General features: G+C 31.9%; 2 protein-coding genes across 2 annotated transcripts; both read left to right on the forward strand.

The window, feature by feature from the left end:
- Positions 1-7,379: 7,379 nt before the first annotated feature.
- Positions 7,380-15,237, forward strand: LOC101250265 (chromatin assembly factor 1 subunit FAS1). Its single transcript, XM_004250028.4, has 12 exons — positions 7,380-7,988; positions 9,502-9,601; positions 10,154-10,301; positions 10,390-10,513; positions 10,658-11,022; positions 11,114-11,434; positions 12,136-12,217; positions 12,290-12,427; positions 13,493-13,906; positions 14,025-14,162; positions 14,679-14,724; positions 14,825-15,237. The coding sequence occupies exons 1-12, from the start codon at positions 7,533-7,535 to the stop codon at positions 14,992-14,994; spliced, it is 2,502 nt and encodes an 833-aa protein (XP_004250076.1). The 5' UTR covers positions 7,380-7,532; the 3' UTR covers positions 14,995-15,237.
- Positions 15,238-17,132: 1,895 nt separating this feature from the next.
- On the forward strand, positions 17,133-21,818 carry LOC101250561 (stearoyl-[acyl-carrier-protein] 9-desaturase, chloroplastic). The gene is made up of 3 exons (XM_004250029.5): positions 17,133-17,611; positions 19,816-20,320; positions 21,075-21,818. Exons 1-3 carry the CDS (start codon positions 17,496-17,498, stop codon positions 21,633-21,635), a joined length of 1,182 nt encoding a protein of 393 aa, XP_004250077.1. The 5' UTR covers positions 17,133-17,495; the 3' UTR covers positions 21,636-21,818.
- The last annotated feature ends 1,531 nt before the right edge of the window (positions 21,819-23,349 follow it).

Here is a 23,349-nt window from a genome sequence, read left to right on the forward strand (position 1 = left end):
CAAAATATTTTAATCAATCTTACATTGAGAGTGTGTGGTTTTGCAATTTTATTTTATTAAACGATTCTCTTAGTTTATCGAAACCGATAAAAACAAACAAACTTGCTCATCTATAGCTTTTTGAACAACAAAATATACTTGTGTCGGGACCTCTACAAGGTCATTCAGAACCACTATTATTTCGAGAGAAAGGGAGAGCAATGGCCCACATATTTTTATTTTTTCTTGTTTGTATATTTTTATGATCTTTAAATCAACTTTTCTCTTTTCAATTACAAACTTAGGAAATTTCAACTGATCGAGGCGAATTTAGAGTTTAAATTCTATAAGCGGGATATTTAAAGTTCATATATTTAAAGGTTATGAGTTTATCATATCTAATATCATCGAATTTACATATAATTTATACATCAAATTTAAATATTGAATTCGAAAATATCGAATATCAAAAGGTTACATCCCCGTTGGGGAATATATATGAGTGGGCACTTGGTTGTCTTATCCATTTTTGGCATTCTTTTTTTTGAATAGACGTAAATAAAATTTGAAAGTATTGTAAAGAAATACAAAATAGAATTTGAAAGTTCTTTAAGAAATATAAAATAGAGAAAGTTTTTTAAGAAATACAAAATAGAATTAAATTAGTTCCAATTATCAATTTTGCTTAATTTGACCATTGTTTCACTTTTTGGTGTGTGTATAAATTGTTCTAAAATTAGAAACTTAAAATACGAAGATATATTGAGAAGTCTAAGGTTAATTTAATCGAACAACTTAGAGAAAATAGTCAAATATTCTTTTAACTTATTATCGAATTTCTGACTATACACTTATATTTCATAGGATTCCTATCACATTCCTAAACTATTTTAAAACGTAATAATTACACTTTTAGATACTGACATGGCATAGAGAGTGTTCTCACTCTCTTAGAGGTATGTGAAAGTCAGCAGAATTAATAAATAATATTTTTAAATTTAACTTTTTACTATATATGTATATATATTTTTACTCTTCTCTTTTATGTTTTTTGTTTCTTTTTTTCTTTTTCCCTCTGTTTCTATTACTCAACGTTCACTCCACCGCCATTTCCTCCACCTTGAATCACTATCATTGCACTAACCACATTTTTTGTCCAGCTTCTAATATTTTTTAGAATTCACTTCACTAATTTCTACAAACTAACGCTGCAAATCATCAAAAACAAAATCAGAAAAATAAAATAAAATTATTAAACACCTTCCATCATAAAAACTCATTCTATTATTAGATTTTTTTAAATTGTTGGAGAAATCAAGTCAATGAAAACAATTATGACTATATAATAGATTTTTCGATCATGAATTTCATAAACTAATCAAACATGAGTTTTGGGTATATAATTTGGGTCATCATCCAATTTTTTTATTTGTTTTTATCAATCTCAAGTTATTTCAAAATATCAAAACCATTAATCTACCTTCTAACCGATTTTGGGTTTGTTACATACATCACCCATCAGATCTTATATTCAATCTCTATTGTTGTTCGGTGAAGACCCAAGAATTTAAACATCGCAAAACCGTAAATAAAACATTACAAATTTGGTGTCATGAAGACAAAGAAATAACATAATAAAAAAAATTAAAAAAAGAAAGAAAAGAGATGAATTATCAAGCTTGTCAAGGTGTCTAAAGAATGCTATGAAATGATGAAAAAATGCTAATAAAAATAATATTGATTTTTTTCGTAGGTGAGTGATTTGAAATTAGAAGGGAATGAAAAACAAAAAAAGAAAAGAAAAGGAAGAAGAAGAAGAAAGAGGAGGAGGAGGAGGGACAAAAAAGTATATATATTTTTATAATTAATGAAAAAAGTGATAAAGAGAAAATAAATAATATAAATAGTAAAACATAACAGCTGATGCGAGTGTGCATCACTACATATTGAGGATGTGGTTGTCTAGTTTCAGGTTGGTATATATTTTGTTTTTAAAAAACTCAAGAGGATAATAGGACTCCCGTAAAGTATAAGTGTGTAGTCGAGAATTCGGTAATAGATTAGAGAGGTATTTGTCTATTTTCTGAACAAATTATAATGAATTTGAATTTTTTTTCCCTCTAAATTATTTAGTCGCTAGGCAAGCTCTCTTACTTTTAATTTTGTTCGATAGGATTTAAATTGACGAATAACAAAAAATTGAATTGAATCAAATTAGTTTTTGTTCGTCAATTATTAATTTACCTATTTACAAATAAAAAAACATGATTCTGGTTTATTTCCTTTTTAAATTGGACTTTTGATTGATAAATCAATCTCTTATACTGTAGCGATATATGATAGGTCTGTAGTAAAAGTTGTGGCGCTCTTATAACCACGAGTCTTGTGTTTGTCACATGAAAAATAAAAAATAAAGAATAATCAATATACATGAAGAATGAAAAAAGTAAGAATACTTTGAATTTTTGGAGTTATCTTCTATTATTATATAAATTTGGAGTTGAAATTTCGTCAAGGATATTCAATTCTTCAAATACCATGACTTTTCTTGAGTGGCCATAACATAAACACAGAGGTAGATGACAATCAAGACAATGTGGACCTAATTCACATGATACATACTTTAGAATAAATTTTTGGGATCTTTAACTTGAATATAACATTGTAACAAATATTCCTTTCATTTCTAAACTATCTTTTTTAAAGATAAAAAAATATAAAAATCTTAATTAGCGTCTGATATATATATATATTAGAGTTTGATTATTTCGGAATCGTATTACATAGCGGGGAATCACTTTTTATCAAATATTTTTTTTATAATAAAATTCATACTCGAGACCTCTAGTTAAGTGAATAACTTCATTATTCAAATTGATCATTTAATGTCTTTGAAATGCTTTATGACACGGTCATTCTGGAGCTCATTGAGCATGCGAGAAGGTGAGTGATCCGTGGAAGGGTTTGGTGGTATCTGTTGGCTAGTGCTGGCAATTTAAGTCCATTTTTCACTAACCCGCCCAAATAGGCTATCAAATATGGGCTGAAAGAGTGATTTTAAATATGGATAATATTTGGACTTATATCCATATTTTACGCATTAAAATATGGGTATATTATGGGTAAACTACGGGTCAAATATGGGTATTGCAAGTTTTCTTCAAATTTTTCTAAAAAGCTTATGTTACCAAGTTTTAGAAGTGATTTTTCAAAACTTTCATAGGTACCTATTAATATTTCAATTCTCGACCTCCACCCCACCCTCCCCCCAAAAAAGTTAAAGTTTCTTTTTTAAAAAATATTTTGAACTTCGAAATTTCATTTTTTTTTTCACCCCTGCCCACCCCCAACCCACCCCCACACTAGCCCCTCATCCCTACAAAAAATTTAAGTTTATTTTTAAAAAATGTTTTCAACTTCAAAATTTCATTTTTTTTTTCATCCCTACCACCGTCCCCCATCACCCTTAGCCCACCAAAAAATAAAAATTAAGTTTGTTTTAAAAATATATTGTCAACTTCAAATATTTATTTTCACCCTATCCTGGACCCCCACACCACTCCAGCCATCGTATGCCCCCCCTGCCCCCTACCAACCCCCAACCCCACCCTTTACCAGCCCCCTACCCCTAACCTTCAAAAACATTAAGTTTGTTTTTTAAAAAAATTCACCCTACCCTAGATCCCCCCACCCACCCCGCTAGCCCCCTATCAGTCCCCCTCCCCCACAACCCTAATATTTTCTGTAAAAATGGGTTGGGTAAAAATATGTTTGCTATGAATCGCAGTTATGCAAACTTTGCTACAACAAATAAATATAAATATATAATTCGCTATACATATACAATTGTATGATTCGCTGGACTATTTCGCTGAATTATATTATTCGTTAGCCTATTTCGCTGCAATCGTATAATTCACTAGCCTATTTCGCTGCAATATCTATATAAAATTTGCATTCATATACAATTGAATCGAAGTAAAATATTTGTATATTGTATAATTATAAGTTTATAGGAAGAATATATATGTTTTTGCATGTGTATAAACAATTTTCTCTCACTTTATACAAAATAGAAACACAATTTATACACTTCTGTTGTATAAAGCGAGAGAAAGTTGTATTTCGCTGCAATTGTATAATTTGCTAGCCTATTTCACTGCAATATATGTATAAAATTTGCATTTGTATACAATTGAATCGAAGTAAAATGTTTGTATATTGTATAATTAAGTGTATAGCACGGAGATATATGTTTTTGCATGTGTATATATAATTTTCTCTCGCTTTATACAAAACAGAAATACAATTTATACACTTCTATTGTATAAAGCGAGAAAGGCGAGTAGAGGGAGAGTGGTGCGCGAGAGTTTAGGGAGAGAGGCGATTGACAAACGTTTTCTATGGAGCACAATTAAATCAAACAATAGCTACTCCATTTATTTTAGATTATTAGTTTGTTGTTTTGTAAAATTATCCCTTTAATTAATATAGTATATTAACATTTGCTAAAAGGTGTTTTAAGGGACCGTTTGGATCATCAAAATCGAAATGTTTCATTTTTCATCGAATAAGCGTCAAACAATATTAAATATATGTTTTAAACACCAAATTAGGAATTATTACGATTGTATATCACATATGATTTTAAGATTATTATTTTCATTTCCACCACCAATATATGTTATTATAATACTTTTTATTCCCATAGCCTTTTAGTTAAAATACTAATTTGATCTATTAATTTTGTCAAATATTTATTTTGAAAAATATGGAATTAGTTGGTCAATTTTCTATTGTTGAGAATATGAAGTATCCACAACATAAATCTGTTATACATGTGGATAAATTGTTACATGATGGATAATAATATTATATTAATTGTTATAACCAATTTTAAAATAATGATCTAGAATATTTCAAATGTCGGTAAACCAATAAATAATTTTGTAGACTTCTTTTAAGTTAAAGGGAAAAGGATTTGATATATCCCTTAACTTTGTCATTTGGAGCTAATATACCCCTCGTTATAAAAGAGACTCATATATGCCGTTACCGTTATACAAACGGCTCACATATACCCCTGCCGTTACAAAATGGCTCACATATGCCCTTCATTTAACGGAAGTTAAAAAATTAGTTTTAAATTTATATTTATTACTTCTATTTTTTTTTAAAAATTATTTAGGTGTATATATGATTCTTCTATCAAAGTTCAAGGTATATTTTAACTTTTTTCATACATAAATAATTTTTTGTCTTCTTTTATTATAATTATTTGAATTTCTTATTCTTATTTTGTTTTTTTCTTTTCATTCCTTAGTTTAAAGAAAGAAAAATTAAACTATTTTCTTGTGTGTATTGTAATTTAGTTTCGTATTCGAAGAAAAAATTTGGTCATCTACAATAAGTTTTACAAGAATATTAGTGAAACATAAATAAATTTGATTATCAAACATAATTATAAATTAGTCATTGAAACGAAAAAAAAGTCAAAAAGAATATGTTTGATGAGGATTAAATTTACTAATATGGGATTATATTTTTTAGAAAAAAATAATAAAAATTTAAATTTAAATTATTATTTTTTTCATTTCCGTTAGAGGAAAAGGGTATATGTGAGCCATTTGTTTACAAGTAGGGGTATATATGAGTCACTTTCATAACAAAGGGTATATCAGTTCTAAATGACAAAGTTTAGGGGTATATCAGACCCTTTTCCCTAAGTTAAATAATAGTTCTTCGACATTTTTAAAAAGTAAATTTTATGAGTCTTGATTTCTGTTTGTTAGCAAAAGGATTTCTTGATAATGTCAATTGCAAGATAAAATTTGCCACTCCATAAATCAGTTTGATGTTTGATGTTTTTGTGGCGATTATTGTTAAAAAAAATTCACTCAAACGGGGCACATATTTAACGTTAGAATACACTATTAAATAGTTTAGGGGTAAAAAAAATTTCATAAAATTTGGGATCGTAACAACAATTTCGTTAAAGTTAAAATATTTTTCAAATCCTTTTTCCTCAATATTTTTATTGTCGACTCATTTTACTAATTTATAATTTATAAATCTGCAAAATTAATAACCAGATTAATAAAATATTTATATCAAATTTTATTTTCAATTCAATTTCAATTGAACATATAAGAAAAAATGCTCATAAAATCACTATATATGTGTATGATGTTCATAAAATAAAAATAGTAGCAAGAAGAAAATTGCAATTACTTTTTTTCAATGGGTTCAACACTTTGGGCAAGCCTATCAGTGTGTATATATACAAGACACTGTAAAGGAAAAATTATATGAATTAATATATTTTTAAAAATAATTACTAATTTTAGCAATATTTTTTTTTAATTATTCATATTAATACTGTGATAAATCTGTAATATGTATTAAAAGTGAATTATGTGTGCAATATATTTGAATTATAATTGTTTTTGAAATATCTTATGTTTGTTTGGTTAAAAATTATCATATTGTATTAAAATGTGTGATAAATGCATTATCCATCATTAAAACTTGTATTATATGTGAATAATAAATTATTTTTTTTGTAATATGTATTTAACTTGTATTATAAATGAATTAAAAGTGATCAAGTGAAAAAAATATTATTTTTATAAATGGTAAATATTTTTTTACTATAGTATATTTATGTAAATTTCTCGACTGTAAATTGATGATTTATTGGGTTATCAATTTAGTCACTAACCAATATCATAATTCATGGGAAAATTCAAATATAATAGCAAGCTATTAATTCAAATTAAATGTTATTAATCTAATACTTTATTCTCAATAAATCATTAATGATTTTTCGATAACTTACATAAACATCACTAGTTTAAACGTTAATTATGTATATTCACACTAATTTACAATATCATAAATCTCATCGGATTTAATTTTAAACTTCAAATACATGTATCTTGCACGTAACACGTGTATCTCAAATACTCGAGACCAAAACTAGACATAATTCATTCAAAATACATCCAAGTGAACTCACACATGCATGTATATGACCTTTTCACTCGCCTCTCTTCGCGTATCTGATATTCCAGTGTAATTCACATGTATATGAGATACATACTATCTCACTCGCCTCCCTCTACCTACTTTTAATTGATAAAACAATAAACAATACGTAAATATTTTAAACTATAGACAAAAAATTAAGAAATAAATACAATAAAAATATATATCTAATTTAATATATAGTAAGTAGTAATATTTATATTTAATTAATTTGCTAATAAGGGACCGTTTGGATTATGAAACCTTTCATTTTTTCACGGCGCGAAAACCAAAAAAATCCCCGCAAATAATTCGCACCAAAAGGCGGGAAAACAAACATAAATCTAAAAATTTGTATAAAAAAATTTAAAATTCTACAAAAACAAACACGCGGCACATCTCTTCACTATCACCCCACTACCCCCACCTCAACCCCCACCCACTATTTCATTTCTAGGGTTTTTTTTTTTTGTTCTTCATTGAATCTTCATATACAAGTTTGGGTATTTTTCAGTTGAATCGGAGCAATGTCGGAGGCGATGATGATTGACGGTGTTGAGGAAGTGAAGATGGAAGTTGTTTCGGATGGATCGGTGAAGAAGACGATGAAGAGGAAGAGGGTTAGTTTGGTGATGGATAGTCCGGAGGAGAAAGCGGCGAAGATTGATGGGTTGGAAGTGGAAATGAAGGGGTTGGTTGAGTATTATAAGGAGGTATTGGAGAAGAAAGTTGTGGAAGTTGAGGATTTGAAAGGGTTGGGGTTGAACTCGGTGATTGCTTGTATGATGGAGGAGAGTAGTCTGTCGTTGTCGAAATTGGTGGATGTGATTTTTGACAAGATTAGTGGTAGTGAGTGTAGTTGTAGTAAGGTTAGTGTGAAAAGTGCTGTGATTTTGGTTGGGCAAAGGATGCTTTACGGAATCCCAGATGCAGATGTTGACGTTTTGGAGGATGAATCTGAGTCGGCGCTTTGGTGTTGGGAGGTAAAAGTTTCAATTTTTGTTATCTGGGTTTGTTTATTCATAAGCAACTCTTGAATCGCTAGATTTTTGGGTGTTGTTTTTACATGAATATTGAATTGGGAATTGGATGTTCTAACGATATTATTGTTAGAGAAACTTTGTTTTACTAGTTTATCGATTCTTTTGGCATGTGTGTGTTTCATTAATTTGGTGTATTAATGTTGATTGTTGTTTCTAATGTTTAGATTGCATCTACTATGTTGTTTGATGTGTCAAATGGCTGTCTTGCTTCAGTAGCATATCTGCTTAGCTTTAATGAATATTCATTGATTAGATTTGATGCTCGTAAGGAAATTTTTAGTTATCATGCATATATATGCTAGTTACTCAAATTGCGAATTTAGTGAATGGAGTTGATTCTAGAAAGTGAAATTTCTAATAATCATTCATTGATATGACCCTGTTATTTTCAAATTTTGGATACTCCTTTCGTTGAGTACATATTATCTGTCTTAGACTTATTTGTAGGATTACTCTTAATATGTTAACAATCAGGAGTGATGGAGTAATTTGCACCTCTAAGAACTGTTTGGATTTAAGTTGAAATGATGCATTTTCTCCAACACACAGGTTTGAGAACTAGAATAAAACCCATCATATTATTCTCACCAACAGGCGGAAACTGAAATAAATCTCAAAACTTCCAGAAATTTTAAATTTTACAAAACAAACACGTGTCAGCTCTCTTCTCTATCTCCCCACTGCCACAACTATTTCATTTTATCCTTCTTTTGAGGGTTTTTGATTGTATCTTCCCTTAGAGGTTTCCTAAACCGGTTCCAGAATCTGTGAGAACTTGCATTTTCAGTGGGATCGGAGCAATGTAGGAGCCGATGGTGATTGCCAGTGTGAATGTATTGATAATGGAAGCTGAATCCTCTATGCTTATCACTATTAGAGACATTTTGCTTTCCTAGTTTGTTGATTTTCTAGAATCTCTTGTGTTTGGCATGTGGGTGTTTCATTATGGTAACTCCTAGTGTTAATAGCTGGTGCAAATGATTGTTGTAGATTTTTCATTGTGTATTAGTGTTCATTATTGCTTCTAATCTTTAGACTGGATCCACTATGTTGTGTGATCTATCAAAAGAGTGTCTTGTTTCAACCAATGGCAGTTCAGCTTATTGCTCAGACTCTTTAAAGATGTTAGTGTGTGTGTGTCGGATTCTCCAAAAGTATTGTATTTTTGGAGAATCAAGCATTTGTTAATTAGCTATTCATTGATTAGATTTAATGCATAGTTATGCTAGTTACTCAATATTGTACATGCTTCAACCCTTCAATCAGGCGATTGAACTTTTGCATGCAAATTTGGTGAATGGATTTGATTCTAGAAAGTGGAAACCCATAGACAACTCTTTCCCGCTATTTATTCTTTCAATGTATTCATGATACAGTTTTCTGTCATCTGTTTTAATCTACTTTTTAGTATAAATAATGCTAATGCTAATGCAATTCCTTTATTATTTTATAGACACGAGACCTTAAATTGTTGCCCAAATCAGTCCGGGCTATCCTGAAGATCCGCAGGACTTGTCGTAAAAAAATCCATGAGAGAATTACATCTGTCTTTGGTGAGTGAATACTAATAACTGTACATGTTAATCTGTTTGTGGTGAAGAAGGCTTTCTATTAACCTTGCAATATTTTGTGTACTTCATATATGGGTCTCATGCTAATGGTGTCCATATTATATATGGCGTAATTTGTGGTACTGTTGCTTCTAAACATTGGCCTTTTGGTTTGCTTGCATTTTGGATACACTTGGTTAGGCTTTCAGTGAGGCTGATCATTTCCAGTTGCGTTGATGAAAACATGAACTGAATTTGGATGATTTAGAAACGTGATCGTATATTTGATTTTCTATTGGTTTACTCCACTATTCTTATCCATCTGATAGCATGTGAATTAGAGTACATAGCATTATTGATTTAATTCATTCAGTGCAATTACTTGTGATCTTTTTGGTCTAATTATTTCTGTTGATTCTATTTCCTAGATGGAAACATATGTTGGATGGGCTTTTTGTATGTAATTCATTAACAAGTGAATGATCTATTTGGTTGTCTTCCAACAAGCTTAGAAATTTGATAAGCTGAAATATTTGTGTTTGGTCATTGTGGCAGCTTTATTGACTGCGCTAAAAAAGGTGGAAACTGATCAAAACTGCATCCAAGAACAGATGAAGGCTTCTGAAAAGCTTGGCAAAGTATTAAATGAGGCAGATATCCGCTTATTAGTTGCAAGCATGGAACAGAAAAATGGTGCTGAAGTGTATGTGATATCTATTTCTTCCCTAGTATTGTTTCCTGTATCTGTCTCCTCTTTCCCATTGTTTACTCAAATCTCTTTATTGATAAAGGGCTGAAAAGTCAGTCAAACTGGAGGAGAAACTTTTGATTAAGCAGTTGGAGAGAAACAAACGAGAAGCTGAAAAAGAGAAGAAAAGGATGGAGCGTGAAATTCAGAAAGAAAAATTGAAAAGTGTGAGTCATTTGATTCAACCTGTTGGTTAAATGCTTGTTGCTGTTGGCATATCTTTAGAAGTGTGCCATTGGTGGTGTCATACTGGCCATGCCTTTAAATATGATCTTGATTAATCTTTTTGATGGCTAAATCTCCCTGTGCAGGAAAAAGAGTTAAAACGGCTACAAAGTGAAGCAGAGAAAGAGGAAAAGCGGTTTGAGAAAGAAGAATCTAAACTGAAAAAGCAGTTGATGAGAGAACAAGAAGAAACTGAGAAAGATCGACGCCGCAAGGAAAAGGAAGAAGCTGAAGTGAAAAGGCAACTTACTTTACAAAAGCAAGCTTCAATGATGGAGCGTTTTCTCAAAAGAAGCAAAACTAACTCTTCTTCCCAGAATAGCCAATCCTTAGATGAACCAGCTTCTGATTTTGCCCCTACCAAGTGCGAAAAGATGCCTGAATCTGTTACTCTGTCAATGGACTCAGTCCTTACACAAAATGATGACTTCAATGCTGATGATATATGGAAGTTAGTTCTTTTCTGTTCTTTCATTTTAATGTGGCGAGTTAATATTTTTTTCTTGATATTTATATAGATGTTGCTTGGATTTTCTTTACAGGTCACACTTGACTTCATGGCATTGCTTAGGTCGTTCTATTCTTTCAAAGGGAAAAGTTCATTGGGGAATCCGTCGAAAGCCCAAGACTAATGTAGTCAAGGAAATTAAGCTAACAGCTAGTAGAGGACTGACTTGTGATGTTGAAGTTAATACAGAGAAACTAGTTGATGGTTGGGCTGAGCCTAGTAGTAATACCAGATCATATAATGCCGGTGAGGTCAATGCTATTCCTTTTTGTCAGAAGGGCTTATTGAGGAGGCAATTGTTGCAGTTTGATAAGTGTCATAGACCTGCATTTTATGGTGTTTGGCCGAAGAAAAGGTGAGCTATGTTATGATTCATGTGTTATGCAATTTGAAATTTTTTTATAAACCAGTTAAAACCTCATAATCAATCTTATTGATGAATGAACCTTTATGCTTTAGTACCTTTTTACTTCGGAAGCAGTATTTTGTTGCAAATCCATATCCCAGTTTTGATCATAATGTGTTGGGTCATTTGATCTATTATTAATTAAGTTCTCTAGACTATGATTTAGTTGATTGTTTTCTTTCGTTGTTAAAGTTTCCAGTTGTGAAATTCTCTTCAGTGTGAGAGAAGATTACACACTGTATGCGTGTATATTTTTTATAAACAGAACAAACAAACACATAATGGTTTAGGTGCTACGAAAGTTAACCCACAGTCCTTGCCTGTATGCGATTCTGGTAAATATTAGAGTATTAGTGGATCTTCTTTTATGTTTTTCAACCTACTATCATAAGTTTTTCTTTCTAGCAATTGTAATGAAACATTTTTTAGATGAATCTTTTCTTCTGATTTAGTGAGTATTTTCCTTCTGGAGATGGCACTGGCTTCAGCTATTTTGATGTGATTTAAATAAATTCAATCTCCATATTAAGCTGTGACAGTTTATTATTTCCTTAATCAATATTTAGCATGTTCATATGGATGCCAATGGGTGTTTTTTTTTGCCATTTTCTCTTTTCCACTTTTACTGATATTTTGACTTTTCACATCAGCCAAGTAGTTGGAGCACGTCACCCCCTTGCAATGGATCCAGAATTGGATTATGAGGTTGATAGTGATGAAGAATGGGAAGAGGTATTTTCTGATTATTGCCTGTTCAAAAACACCTGTGAATCATGATGATTACTGACAAATTGATTAAATTAGGAGGAGCCTGGTGAAAGTCTGTCAGATTGTGATAAAGATGACAATGAATGCTTGGAGGAAGAATGTGCAAGAGGTGAAGATGAAGATGAAAGTGAAGATGGATTTTTGGTGCCAGATGGGTATCTCTCAGATGAAGAGGTACACCAGTCTCCAATACCCACTTTCATATGGAAACTACTGAATATCCCACAATGATAATACATTGGGAAGCACAGACTGTTTAGTTTCCTTGGTAGATCAGTTTGTGCTTTGCTGATTTGTCAATATTGTGAGCATGCGATAGCTACGATTTAAAAATCTTAACCCCACTGATGATGTGACACAACTTCCTTCAAAATTGTTTTTGCATAGCTTGCATCTTCTGTTCTTACCTGAATTATGATATCTATGAACCATCTATCATTTTCAATGAGTACTTCTTGATCAATTTCCTTTGCTGCATGATTAGTAGTTGAATAGAGTTCTTAAGGTCAGTTCATGATTCAAGTATAAATGACAGCACAAAGCTGAACATTTTCCATCTTGCTAACTAGCCTCAGCTGGCTTGTTGTTAACTTGTGATGATTTTGGCCTTAACATACTGGTGTTATTTCAAATCCACAAAATAACTGATCTTTGTTCCATTTTATATGTTGTGATTTAATTGTGTTCATAGTTTTACTTGGTATTCTTGACATATAGTTATTTAAAGAATCAGGTCAAGCATTTGAGATGTCACAACATGGAGAATACTTATTTAAAAATCAGTACTGAGGGTTTTCTTGTGGTATTTGAGAGAACTTTATTTCACTATTTGCATATAGTGGAAGCAGGCCAACCACTGCAACCTCTAACTGCAGCAGGAGATCTATATTTGTAGTAATAACACTAGTAATGAATAAGGCCTTTTCATTTTGTACATATAGCAATGGTTTTTAGTGTTGCACCTGTAGCCTCCTTTCCCCTCCTTTTTTCTTGCGAGAGAGATGAAGAGTCTTCCATGGATAAATTTTTTAATTAACCCTTGTTTGTCAATCATAAAACATAAGTATTCTTACTCTTGACTGCTGAAATCCTCGTTTGTCAATCATAAAACATAGATTTTCTTACTCGACTGCCAAGGTGCATGAATATGGCCCTTCCCAATGGGGAAAAGAAAGTAACTGAAAACTTAACATTTCTTTATGTGAGTACTTCTAAACTTGTTCACCTTTGGTCATGCAGGGTGTACAAGTTGACAAAGTGGAATCTCATGATGCAGAAGAGTCTAAATTTTTGTCCAGTTCTGCACAAGAAGGGCTGAGTGAAGAGTTTGCAGTGTTGCTTCGGCAGCAAAAATATCTTCACAACTACACTGAACAGGCTCTTAGGAAAAACAAGCCACTTATTATATTAAATCTTATGCATGAGAAAGCTCCCTTCTTATTGGCTGATGAACTGACTGGTAATGAGAAAGTCGATCAAATGTGCCTGGGGGCATTGACTATCTGTTCACTTCCTGGCTATTCATCTATTCCAATATCCACTTGTGATGATGTGATTGAGGGGGATTCTGAGCCTTGCCCATCAGGTAGCAAGGCAATCACCCCACAAATAGCATCTCCAGCTGCTCTAGCTGACTCAGATTTACCTAAAGTTGTAAGTTTTACCTTTCTTTTATCAACATTTTTTCTCCCTCTTTTTGTGGAATGGTTTCTCTTACCGACCCAGAGCTGATTTCTTGCTTACAAGAGTTGATTTTATTATTTTCCTTCAGGTATCTGTTATTCGGTCAAGCTCACATGGTATAAACAAGGTGGTGGAGTCTTTACAACTTAAGTTCCCAGGTATTTCAAAGTCCCAACTGAAAAACAAGGTGCGGGAGATTGCAGAGTTTATTGATGGTAGATGGCAGGTGATTTTCCGCATACCTCTTTTCTCAGTTTGGATTACTGTCAATGAATTTTGAGGATAAAAATTATTTTCATTAAGTAGATCTCTGCAATCTGAAGGGTATAAATGATCTGGCAAAAGATTCAGTTTGTAGGATAATCCATAAAGAATCACATCCAATATTGTGTACCAGATGATAGCAGTTCTCACTCTTACGGATTGACTGCAGAAGCAGTACAGTCCACGAAAGTTTATGGCTAAGCTAGTAAAACGTTCTAGTTTCTCATTACACAAATTAGAAGTGTAAATAGATCTTCTCTCAGTTTTGTTCTTTGGTAGATCATTGGTGTCCTGTTATAGTTTTCTTTTTGTGTCATGCCCCTCTTTCTAGATTAGTCTTATCCGATTTATTAGTCCGAATTTTCTAAGCAGCAGATTCATGTTATTTTTTTTTGAATAGTTTCATTTCTTTGTTGTGGGTTATTGCCCCAATCCAGGAAGATCTTTTACTGATACTGCATTTTTCTTGCTTTTGTAGGTTAGAAAGGATGTTCTTGTGAACCTTGGATTATCAGTATCACCTGGTATGAACATCTCTTATACTATTGCACTCATTTATTCCCATGGGTTATAATCCAACTTTTTCTACCTTTTGGATTGTGTTAAACTTTTGATTATTTTCAGAAAAAGTTAAGAGGACAAAGAGCATTGCTACATTCTTTTCCAAGAGATGTTTGCCACCTTCTGGAAACACCATCAATCTGCATGAAACTTCCCCGCAACCACGCCAGAAGACTTCTTCTTCTTCAGTTTCTATCCAGCCGCAGCAAGACTGCACATACAACCAGGAATGAGTATCTCGACTCTGTTGAACCTTTTCGGCCCCTTAACTCAAGTTTTTCTTGTTATCGATATAATTGATGCCTGCTCATGTACACCAGGCTTTGTAACTTCTCTGTACTGGTCAAATTTCTAATCTGAGAAAATCAAATATCCTTCATAAAGGAAGATGATGACTATGTATATATATCACCTTGTAAACCAGTAATCCTGTATCACCTGGTTATGATTTTGTGTATCTTTGTTTCTGTGTATCAGTTGTTATGTTCTATTGCTTTCTGTACTTTTTATGGTCATACTAGTTACTGCTATTATCTTTGATTAAATTACAGAGAACAAGTCTATATGTTACACACTGTAAAGTAGGGAGTTTTACATTGAACGAGTTTCAATATGAATACCGAGTATCAGGTATCATGTCCATGGACGAGATGGATAGTTAAACAAAAGATTGATCTAGAACGTAATTTTGTGTTATTAATTCTTATTGTTATCATTAAGGAAGATTTTTTTCCCTTCGTTAGATATTTATATATGATAAGATTGAAATTATAATCTCCATTTTAAATATTTATTTTATCTTTTCTCATATATAGTTGCTTTTCTTAGCATATTTAATGCTCTTTATGCTAAAAAAATAAATGTTTAGTTATTCATTTTTTACATTTAATGTATCAAAATGTAACTATAAGAATTTTTGGTATTTCAAAGTCCACTCTTTAAATGTTAATGCATGTATCACTTTTAAAAACCATTTTTGGACTAATTTTATATTTTATATCTTCTCTTTAAATTAGATTGTAAGATCTTAGTTAATTTGTCTTAATCTAACCATTGATTTCAAACCACTTTGACAATGATATATTTAAAATCTTTTTGATATGAAGTTTTATGTAAATTTCATATTCGAGTTGATTTCACGGTCTGAATTATATATAATTAATCAATAGTAAAGTTGAAAAATTTGCTTATTCTTTATTTATATGCATGCGAGATGATAAATAATTAATTCAAGTTGATATTGATTACAAAGAAATTAACAATTCATATTAAAAATATAAAAATATTAGAAACATTTGAATTCAAATGAATTTGATAACACAATACTACATTAAAATTAGAAGCTCTATTAGTTTAAAAAATAATTTAAATAATTAAGTGACAGAAAATGAGAAAAAAATCTGAACTATTTTGATTTGAAGATAAATAATTTCAGATTCAGATATTAGATAAAATTGTTTTTAACCTCCAAACAAAATTAATTAGTCAATAATAAAAATAATAAAACCACCCAAGTGTATTAACTTTATAATACCCACAGGATTAAATACCCATGGTTATTAAATTGGTTAGTTTAGAATCCCTGTTTTGTCCAAAGTTAAAAAAGTTTTTATATATTAATTAAAAAATTTATAAAAAATAATAAATTTGCCAACTAGCGTTACGTGTGCTTTCGTGTCTTTCACTCTGGTAAGTATCGAGTGTTTTCAAGCAACGACACTTACACCTATTTATTAGCAAAAAAAAAACAACAAAAGTATGCATTCTCTTACGTATATACATTGATCACTAAGAATTGCGATAAGCATTTAATTTGAGATTTTAAATTCAAAATTTAAGTTATTTTTTGTCAATTAAAAGCATTTATTCTTAATTATTTATTAGATTTCAATATAAATATTGAAAACATAATTAGAATAATAAGAAAACCTTTAATGTATATAAAAACTTTGATACGGAATGTTTTTTTTATACTTATGTTTTACACAGTAAGCTTATGAATTATAGTCAAAATTTTAATATAAATATTAAATACCGAACGATAAACTGAAAAACAAAGCCAAACGAACCAGAAAGCCTTAGCTCTTAGGTATTAATCCTTTTTTTATTTTTTAATTTTATTTTTATTTTTAGTTTGTTTTTAAAAAAATGTTTTTTTTTAGCAACACTTTTCTACATTATATAATTTAAATTCACCAAATTAAAAAACATTAATATATTTATTACTGTATAAATAATCTCTTTTACTTTGTCAAACTTCGAGCCAACTCAAAATAAGATAAACAAATCAAAATATTAGCGAGTAAAAAGATAATGATATCTAATAGAAAATAATTCTCCTTAATTATATCCGTGGAGTTCCCAGATAATCAGTCAACTAACAACTATTATCTCGGAGGGTTGATAAAACTTAGAAATTATAGATTAAAAAAAATCTATTAGTTGAGTTATCAGATGAGAAATCATTTTTATTACGTGTATAAATCTTGATTAGTCGGATCTCTAATACGAACCCCGAATTCCGAAATGACAAAAAAATGGCATTTGAGTAATTTTGTTCAAGTTGAAGGTTAATTTAGTTTCATTTCCAGTTGGGTTTTGTCGACATGTAAGGCTTATATATTTGGGCTATTTGTTCCGTTTCTCTCTCTCCACCTTTAACTCCACTTGTGTACAGTGATCACAACGAAATTGCTCAGGCGAAATTGTCGAGGTGAAAAACAGAGCATCAACAATGGCACTGAATGTCAATGGGGTGTCGTTGAAATCTCACAAAATGTTACCATTACCTTGTTCTTCAGCCAGATCTCTGAGAGTTATGATGGCTTCAACCATTCATCGACCTTCTGTGTGAGTATTTTTTTTACTCTTTGTTTTCGTTTTTGAGCTAATGGGTGTCGCTCAATGTGGTTTGTTTTCCGTTATTTTGATTTTTGGGGAAGTGGGTCGGTTTTGTTTTTATTGGTTTTTGTTTGTGTGATTTGAGTTTTAGCTACATTGGGTGTGTATTAATTTTGAATTTGAAGAAATGGGTATCTCTTAATGTGGGGTGTTTTTTGTTCTTTTGATTTGTTGCGAAGTGGGTCGGTTTCGTTCTGTTTCATTTGTGTTTTGTTGTTTCAAGGATGGATTTCATTTGAATTTGGAGAAAATGGGTATCTCACAGAGTGGTTTTGTTTTTCATTCTTTTGATTTTGTTATGTGATTTGAGTTTTAGCTGCATTGGGTTTGTTTCAAATTTTTGAATTTTGAAAAATGTTTGTATCATTGGAAATGGGTACCTCTCAATTTGGTTTCTGTTCAATTGTTTCATCTTCTTTTGATCATATGGAAAATGGATCAGTTTTGATTTGGTTTCAATTATGTTCACTTGTTTCAAGGCTTTAGTTTATGACTTTACTGAGAGAGCTATACTGGGTGCATTTAATTTGAATTTGAAAATTTTTTTGTATCATGGAGACTGGGTATCTCCCAGTGTGGAAATGGGTTGGTTTCGTTTTGGCTTATTATTGTTTAGTTGTTTCGAGTAACTAATTGTTTATGGCTTGGTTTTTAGCTAGACTGGATATGAAGGAAAAGTGTTTGCATCATGGAAAATGATTTGCTCTGTAGCAAACTGCATGTTTCTGGTGTGTGTTTGTGATTGGAATTTTTGTTTTCTCGTATCTATTGATTGGGTTGGTGAATGGTGGTAGTGGTTGGTGTTGAAGAAGCTCTTATCAAGAAATATTTAAAATAAAAAATTCACCTTTTTTCTAAATTGGGAAATGGTGTCTTGTTCTGCTTTATGTGTTGCTTAGTTTGTTACATGGTGTTTATCTTGCTATCTGTCTTCTTTTCTTTTCGTTTAATTATTCATCGCATCGTTGATTTCTAGGAATTTCCTGGTTAATCAAGTGTCCTGTTTTACTGCCTTTAAAAATGTCTTTTTTTGGATACTGATCTATGTTCTAATCATAACATAATCAATGTGTTTTTGATTGTTGTATGTATGGATCTGGGATTTTTTCCTTCTATTTGATTTTTGCTTCAAATATCTCTGCAATGATTTTCCTTTCTGTAAATTCTTCCTTAAGTTTAGTTTAGTTACTCTTTCTTTTGCTTAAATGATATCTATTCAGAAAGGTTCTGAAGGGAAGTCCTCTTTGGTGTTTTTTTTTTCTGGGGTGGGAGGTGTCCAGAAATTGTACATTTTACCAACTGTGGTTGAAAATTAGGTCGTGCCGTGGTGCTCTGTATTTAATTGTCGTTTTTTTGCTTAAAGTCAATGTTTCCAATAATACTTATGTGCACTGTTCTTTTCTTGTTTGCCAGTAGGTGTAGCTGTTTGGTATTGCTCAGCTTCTTTGATTGTTATGGAATTGGTTGGCAGTTGGCACTTATATCTTCTGTTTGTTAAAACTTAAATTTTGTATATTTCTATTGCTTTAGTTTCTACATACTTGTATAAAGTATAAACTAATACAATTTATAGGTGTTTGTGCTTAGTTCTATTGTTTAAGTAATGGTTAATCTTGTTTGGTGATATAGGATTGCATACTTCACCAAACAATTAATATTTCAGATATCTAGACTCGGTCTTCCAATGTTTCGATGGACTAAATATCTATGCTCAGTCTTTCAGGCCATATATTTCTCTCTTTCTACAAATACATGAACCTGTTATTTATCTTGGAAAATAAATTTTATATTAAATTATTGGTCCTGTCTTGCATGGTTTTTTAAATTTTATAATAAATTATTGGTCCTGTCTTCCATCGTTTTTCCTGTCAAAATATGCACACTGCAGTATTATGACACTATCTCTGTGAGGGAAAACTTGATTTCAAAGAATCCTTTCTCTATGAATGGAACTTTGACGACACTTGCTCCGTAGTTAGCACCACATCATAAATGGTGAAAAAGGGGAAGAATAAAGGTTGGGAATTTGTCATGTCAGGGATAACTTTTTATGCTTTAAGTTTGCCTTCCTCAACTGTTATTTTTAAGTTATAGCTCATGAGGTCTTCAAAGTGAAAAATTTTGAACCTAAGTCTGCTTCTGCTAATTTACAGGGAAGTTGGAAGTGTGAAGAAGGCATTCACTCCTCCACGAGAGGTGCATGTTCAAGTAACTCACTCCATGCCACCAGAAAAGATTGAAGTTTTTGATTCTCTGCGCGATTGGGCTGCACAAAATCTCTTGGTGAACCTAAAGCCTGTCGAGAAGTGTTGGCAGCCTACTGATTTTCTTCCTGATCCTGCTTCTGACGGATTCGATGAGCAGGTCAAGGAGCTAAGGGAAAGGTGTAAGGAAATTCCTGACGACTACTTTGTTGTATTAATTGGGGATATGATCACGGAGGAGGCCCTTCCAACTTATCAGACCATGATAAACACCCTGGATGGTGTTCGTGATGAAACTGGTGCCAGCCTCTCTCCCTGGGCTATTTGGACTAGGGCATGGACAGCGGAGGAAAATAGGCATGGTGATCTTCTCAACAAATATCTTTATCTTTCTGGAAGAGTTGATATGAAGCAAATTGAAAAGACAATCCAGTACCTAATTGGTTCTGGGATGGTAAGATTTTTACCACACCCCTTGTGTTATCAATTAAGTGTTATATTGTTGGTATAAGCTTACAGGATTAAATTCCAATGGTTTCATATGGAGTCAAATCATTACATGCTAAAAAATAGGTATGCTGATGTTTATAATACACAGGGCAGCTTTAAGCAAGTGTTATACTGTCTGTGGTATCTACCTCCCATGCTTTCATAAGCTTTCTGATTTTTCTCCAGAGTTGGTTTATACGGTTGGTTCAGATGTCAAATTATGAAAAGCTTCTGATCCTTTATTTTGCATGCACACCATATATGATGTGCATGCTAAGCTCTTGATTATCAAGCCTTTCTTGTTTTCCTGGGAGAGGGGATAGAACTAAAAAAAATGCAATACCTGAAGCTGCTAAGTTTCATTAATTGCTAGATTGAGTTACGCCCTTTTTATTGAACTCTTTATGTAGTTCAGTAAACTTTAGTTCTTCATTTTCTTGTATATGACATTTCCTTCAACCTCATTGACTACTTGCTAGCAATCTGTCAGGTTGTAGTTTTGCTTAGCTAGTCCATTGTATCCCTTATGTACTCTCTATAGAATTGAAATGCAACTATAGTATACTATAGTTTTGGTGCCACATTTTGTGGGTACATTAGCTACAGCTTACGTTTTTATTTGATTCTATGAAAATAGAAATCTTGAGATTGAACTTGTTATATAATTATCCATCTATACTCAATTTGGTTTGAACTTCCATGCACTCTTATATTTCCAGGATCCTCGCACGGAAAACAACCCCTATCTAGGTTTCGTCTACACTTCTTTCCAAGAAAGGGCTACCTTTGTTTCACATGGTAACACAGCTAGGCTCGCCAAGGAGCATGGGGATATGAAACTAGCACAGATATGTGGTTCAATTGCTGCAGACGAGAAGCGCCACGAAACTGCATATACCAAGATCGTTGAGAAGCTACTCGAGGTTGATCCTGATGGTGCCATATTGGCTATTGGTGACATGATGAGGAAAAAAATCTCAATGCCAGCTCATCTGATGTATGATGGCAGGGATGACAACCTCTTTGAACACTTCTCTGCTGTAGCTCAACGGCTTGGTGTATACACTGCCAAGGACTATGCAGATATTCTGGAATTCCTGGTGGGGAGATGGGAGGTGGAAAAATTGACTGGTCTTTCCAGTGAAGGACGCAGAGCACAAGACTATGTATGTGGACTGGCTCCGCGGATTAGAAAATTGGAGGAGAGAGCACAGGCAAGGGCCAAGCAGCGAAGTCCCGTTCCTTTCAGCTGGATTTTTGGTAAAGAGATCAAGATATGAATGCACTTGTGTTGGAGGGCAATGTCATATTACTTTCTGATCTTTAAATTTGCCATAGATTTATGAAGTCTGTGCAGGGTAGTTGAAGCTACTTCACTAGAGTATTGGCTTTTCTTTTTTGCAATTGTGTTTAGGCCATAGGGAAAAACATAGTTCTTAGCAATAAAGATGAACCTTTTGGTATCCTCTTTTCTTTCTTTCTTTTCAAGTCAAAGGTTATGTGACTTATTAGATGGATGAACTATATGACTTACTAAATGACAATTAACAATTCAAGGCTACTATAACATTTTAAAGGGCTTTATACATATATAATTGTGTTAGAGAGTTTAGGGGTTTTCTTTTATAACATTCTTTTACTTGTGAATAAGTTACAATTAGGATTTATGAGTTTGTAAACACTCTTACCTTAAGATTTTAAATTGAAGTGCTTCAACTTATTGGTATGTTAATATAAGGATGGAGTAGAAGTGAAGTTTGATGCACATTTTATTCAAAAGAAAGGAAGATAAGTATCTTGGGTCTATTATTCGAGGAATGGACAAAGTGATGATATGTCACACATCGTATTGGTGTAGAGTGGATTAAATGTTGGTTTGTATGTAGAGTGTTGTGTGATAAGAAGATGCCATCAAAACTCAAAGACAAGTTCTAGAAAGTGGTGGTTAGAATATGTGGAGTGTTGGCTAGTCAAGAACTCTTACGTACATAAAATTAATATTGCGAAAATAAGAATGTTATGGTGGATATATCGAAATAATATGAGAGATTCGATTAAGAACAAAAATATCCGAAATAAGGTAGGAGTGGTCTTGATGGAGGACACGATGCGTGAAACGAGACTGTAATGGTTCAAACATATGCCATAAAAAACGTGGGACTATGCGCAACGCTTCCCAACTCATTCAGAGGTCTTCATAAAGTTTTTGCAGAAAATTTTTTGGGTGCTCCAAAGCACCATATCCATGAGCAATAACATACAAAAAATCAAGAAAGTCGTGTAATTTCTAAAGTTGGTTTGTAAATGTGAAAATATGACTTACAAAATGGTGAGACTATACGCAAACTTCTCCAACTAATTACGGAGGTACTCATAAAGTTTATAAAGAAATATTTTTTGGGTGCTCCAAGACGCCAATTCTTTGGGCTAATACACACGAAAAATAAAGAAAGTTGCGAAATTACTATGAGTTGACTCGTAAATTTGAAAATATGCCTTTAAAAAGTGGCAGTTTTATACACAATATTTTTTGGCTTACAACTGATTTTTTTTGGTGATCCAAGTCACCAGATCCATGGGTTAACACATGAAAAACTAAGAAAATCGCGTAACTTCTAAAAGTTGGTTCGTAAGTGCGAAAATATGCCTTAAAAATGGTGTGACTATACACTATGCTTCACCAACTCATGACGTAGGTCCTTATAAAGTGTTTTTTTTTTGAAAAAAAATTGTTTGCTCTAAGGCACCTGATCTATCATATATTATTATGGGGACAAAAAAGTTAAAAGTTGAATTACGATTTTATCCTTACTATTAATTAAAATATTATAAAACATTTAACTATTTAATTTAAATATTAAATTATTTCATTTTAATTAAAATGTTGATAGACTTTTGCACTTCCTTATGTTAATTCCTAATTAAAATATCTAACTTAATAATACCTATTTTCTATAATATATATATATTCTCTTTTTTGAGATTTTAAATGTC

Source organism: Solanum lycopersicum, chromosome 11 (genome assembly GCF_036512215.1).
Source record: "Solanum lycopersicum chromosome 11, SLM_r2.1".
Taxonomy (NCBI): domain Eukaryota; kingdom Viridiplantae; phylum Streptophyta; class Magnoliopsida; order Solanales; family Solanaceae; genus Solanum; species Solanum lycopersicum.

What these genes read in the sequence shown, in the direction of transcription:
- LOC101250265 (XM_004250028.4), top strand. Translation starts at nt 7,533, where the DNA reads ATGTCGGAGGCGATGATGATTGACGGTGTTGAGGAAGTGAAGATGGAA. An exon ending in GTGATGAAGAATGGGAAGAG is followed by an intron (nt 12,218 to 12,289) that starts GTATTTTCTGAT and finishes TGATTAAATTAG; the next exon opens with GAGGAGCCTGGTGAAAGTCT. An exon ending in TTATTGATGGTAGATGGCAG is followed by an intron (nt 14,163 to 14,678) that starts GTGATTTTCCGC and finishes TTGCTTTTGTAG; the next exon opens with GTTAGAAAGGATGTTCTTGT.
- LOC101250561 (XM_004250029.5), top strand. Translation starts at nt 17,496, where the DNA reads ATGGCACTGAATGTCAATGGGGTGTCGTTGAAATCTCACAAAATGTTA. An exon ending in ACCATTCATCGACCTTCTGT is followed by an intron (nt 17,612 to 19,815) that starts GTGAGTATTTTT and finishes GCTAATTTACAG; the next exon opens with GGAAGTTGGAAGTGTGAAGA. An exon ending in ACCTAATTGGTTCTGGGATG is followed by an intron (nt 20,321 to 21,074) that starts GTAAGATTTTTA and finishes TTATATTTCCAG; the next exon opens with GATCCTCGCACGGAAAACAA.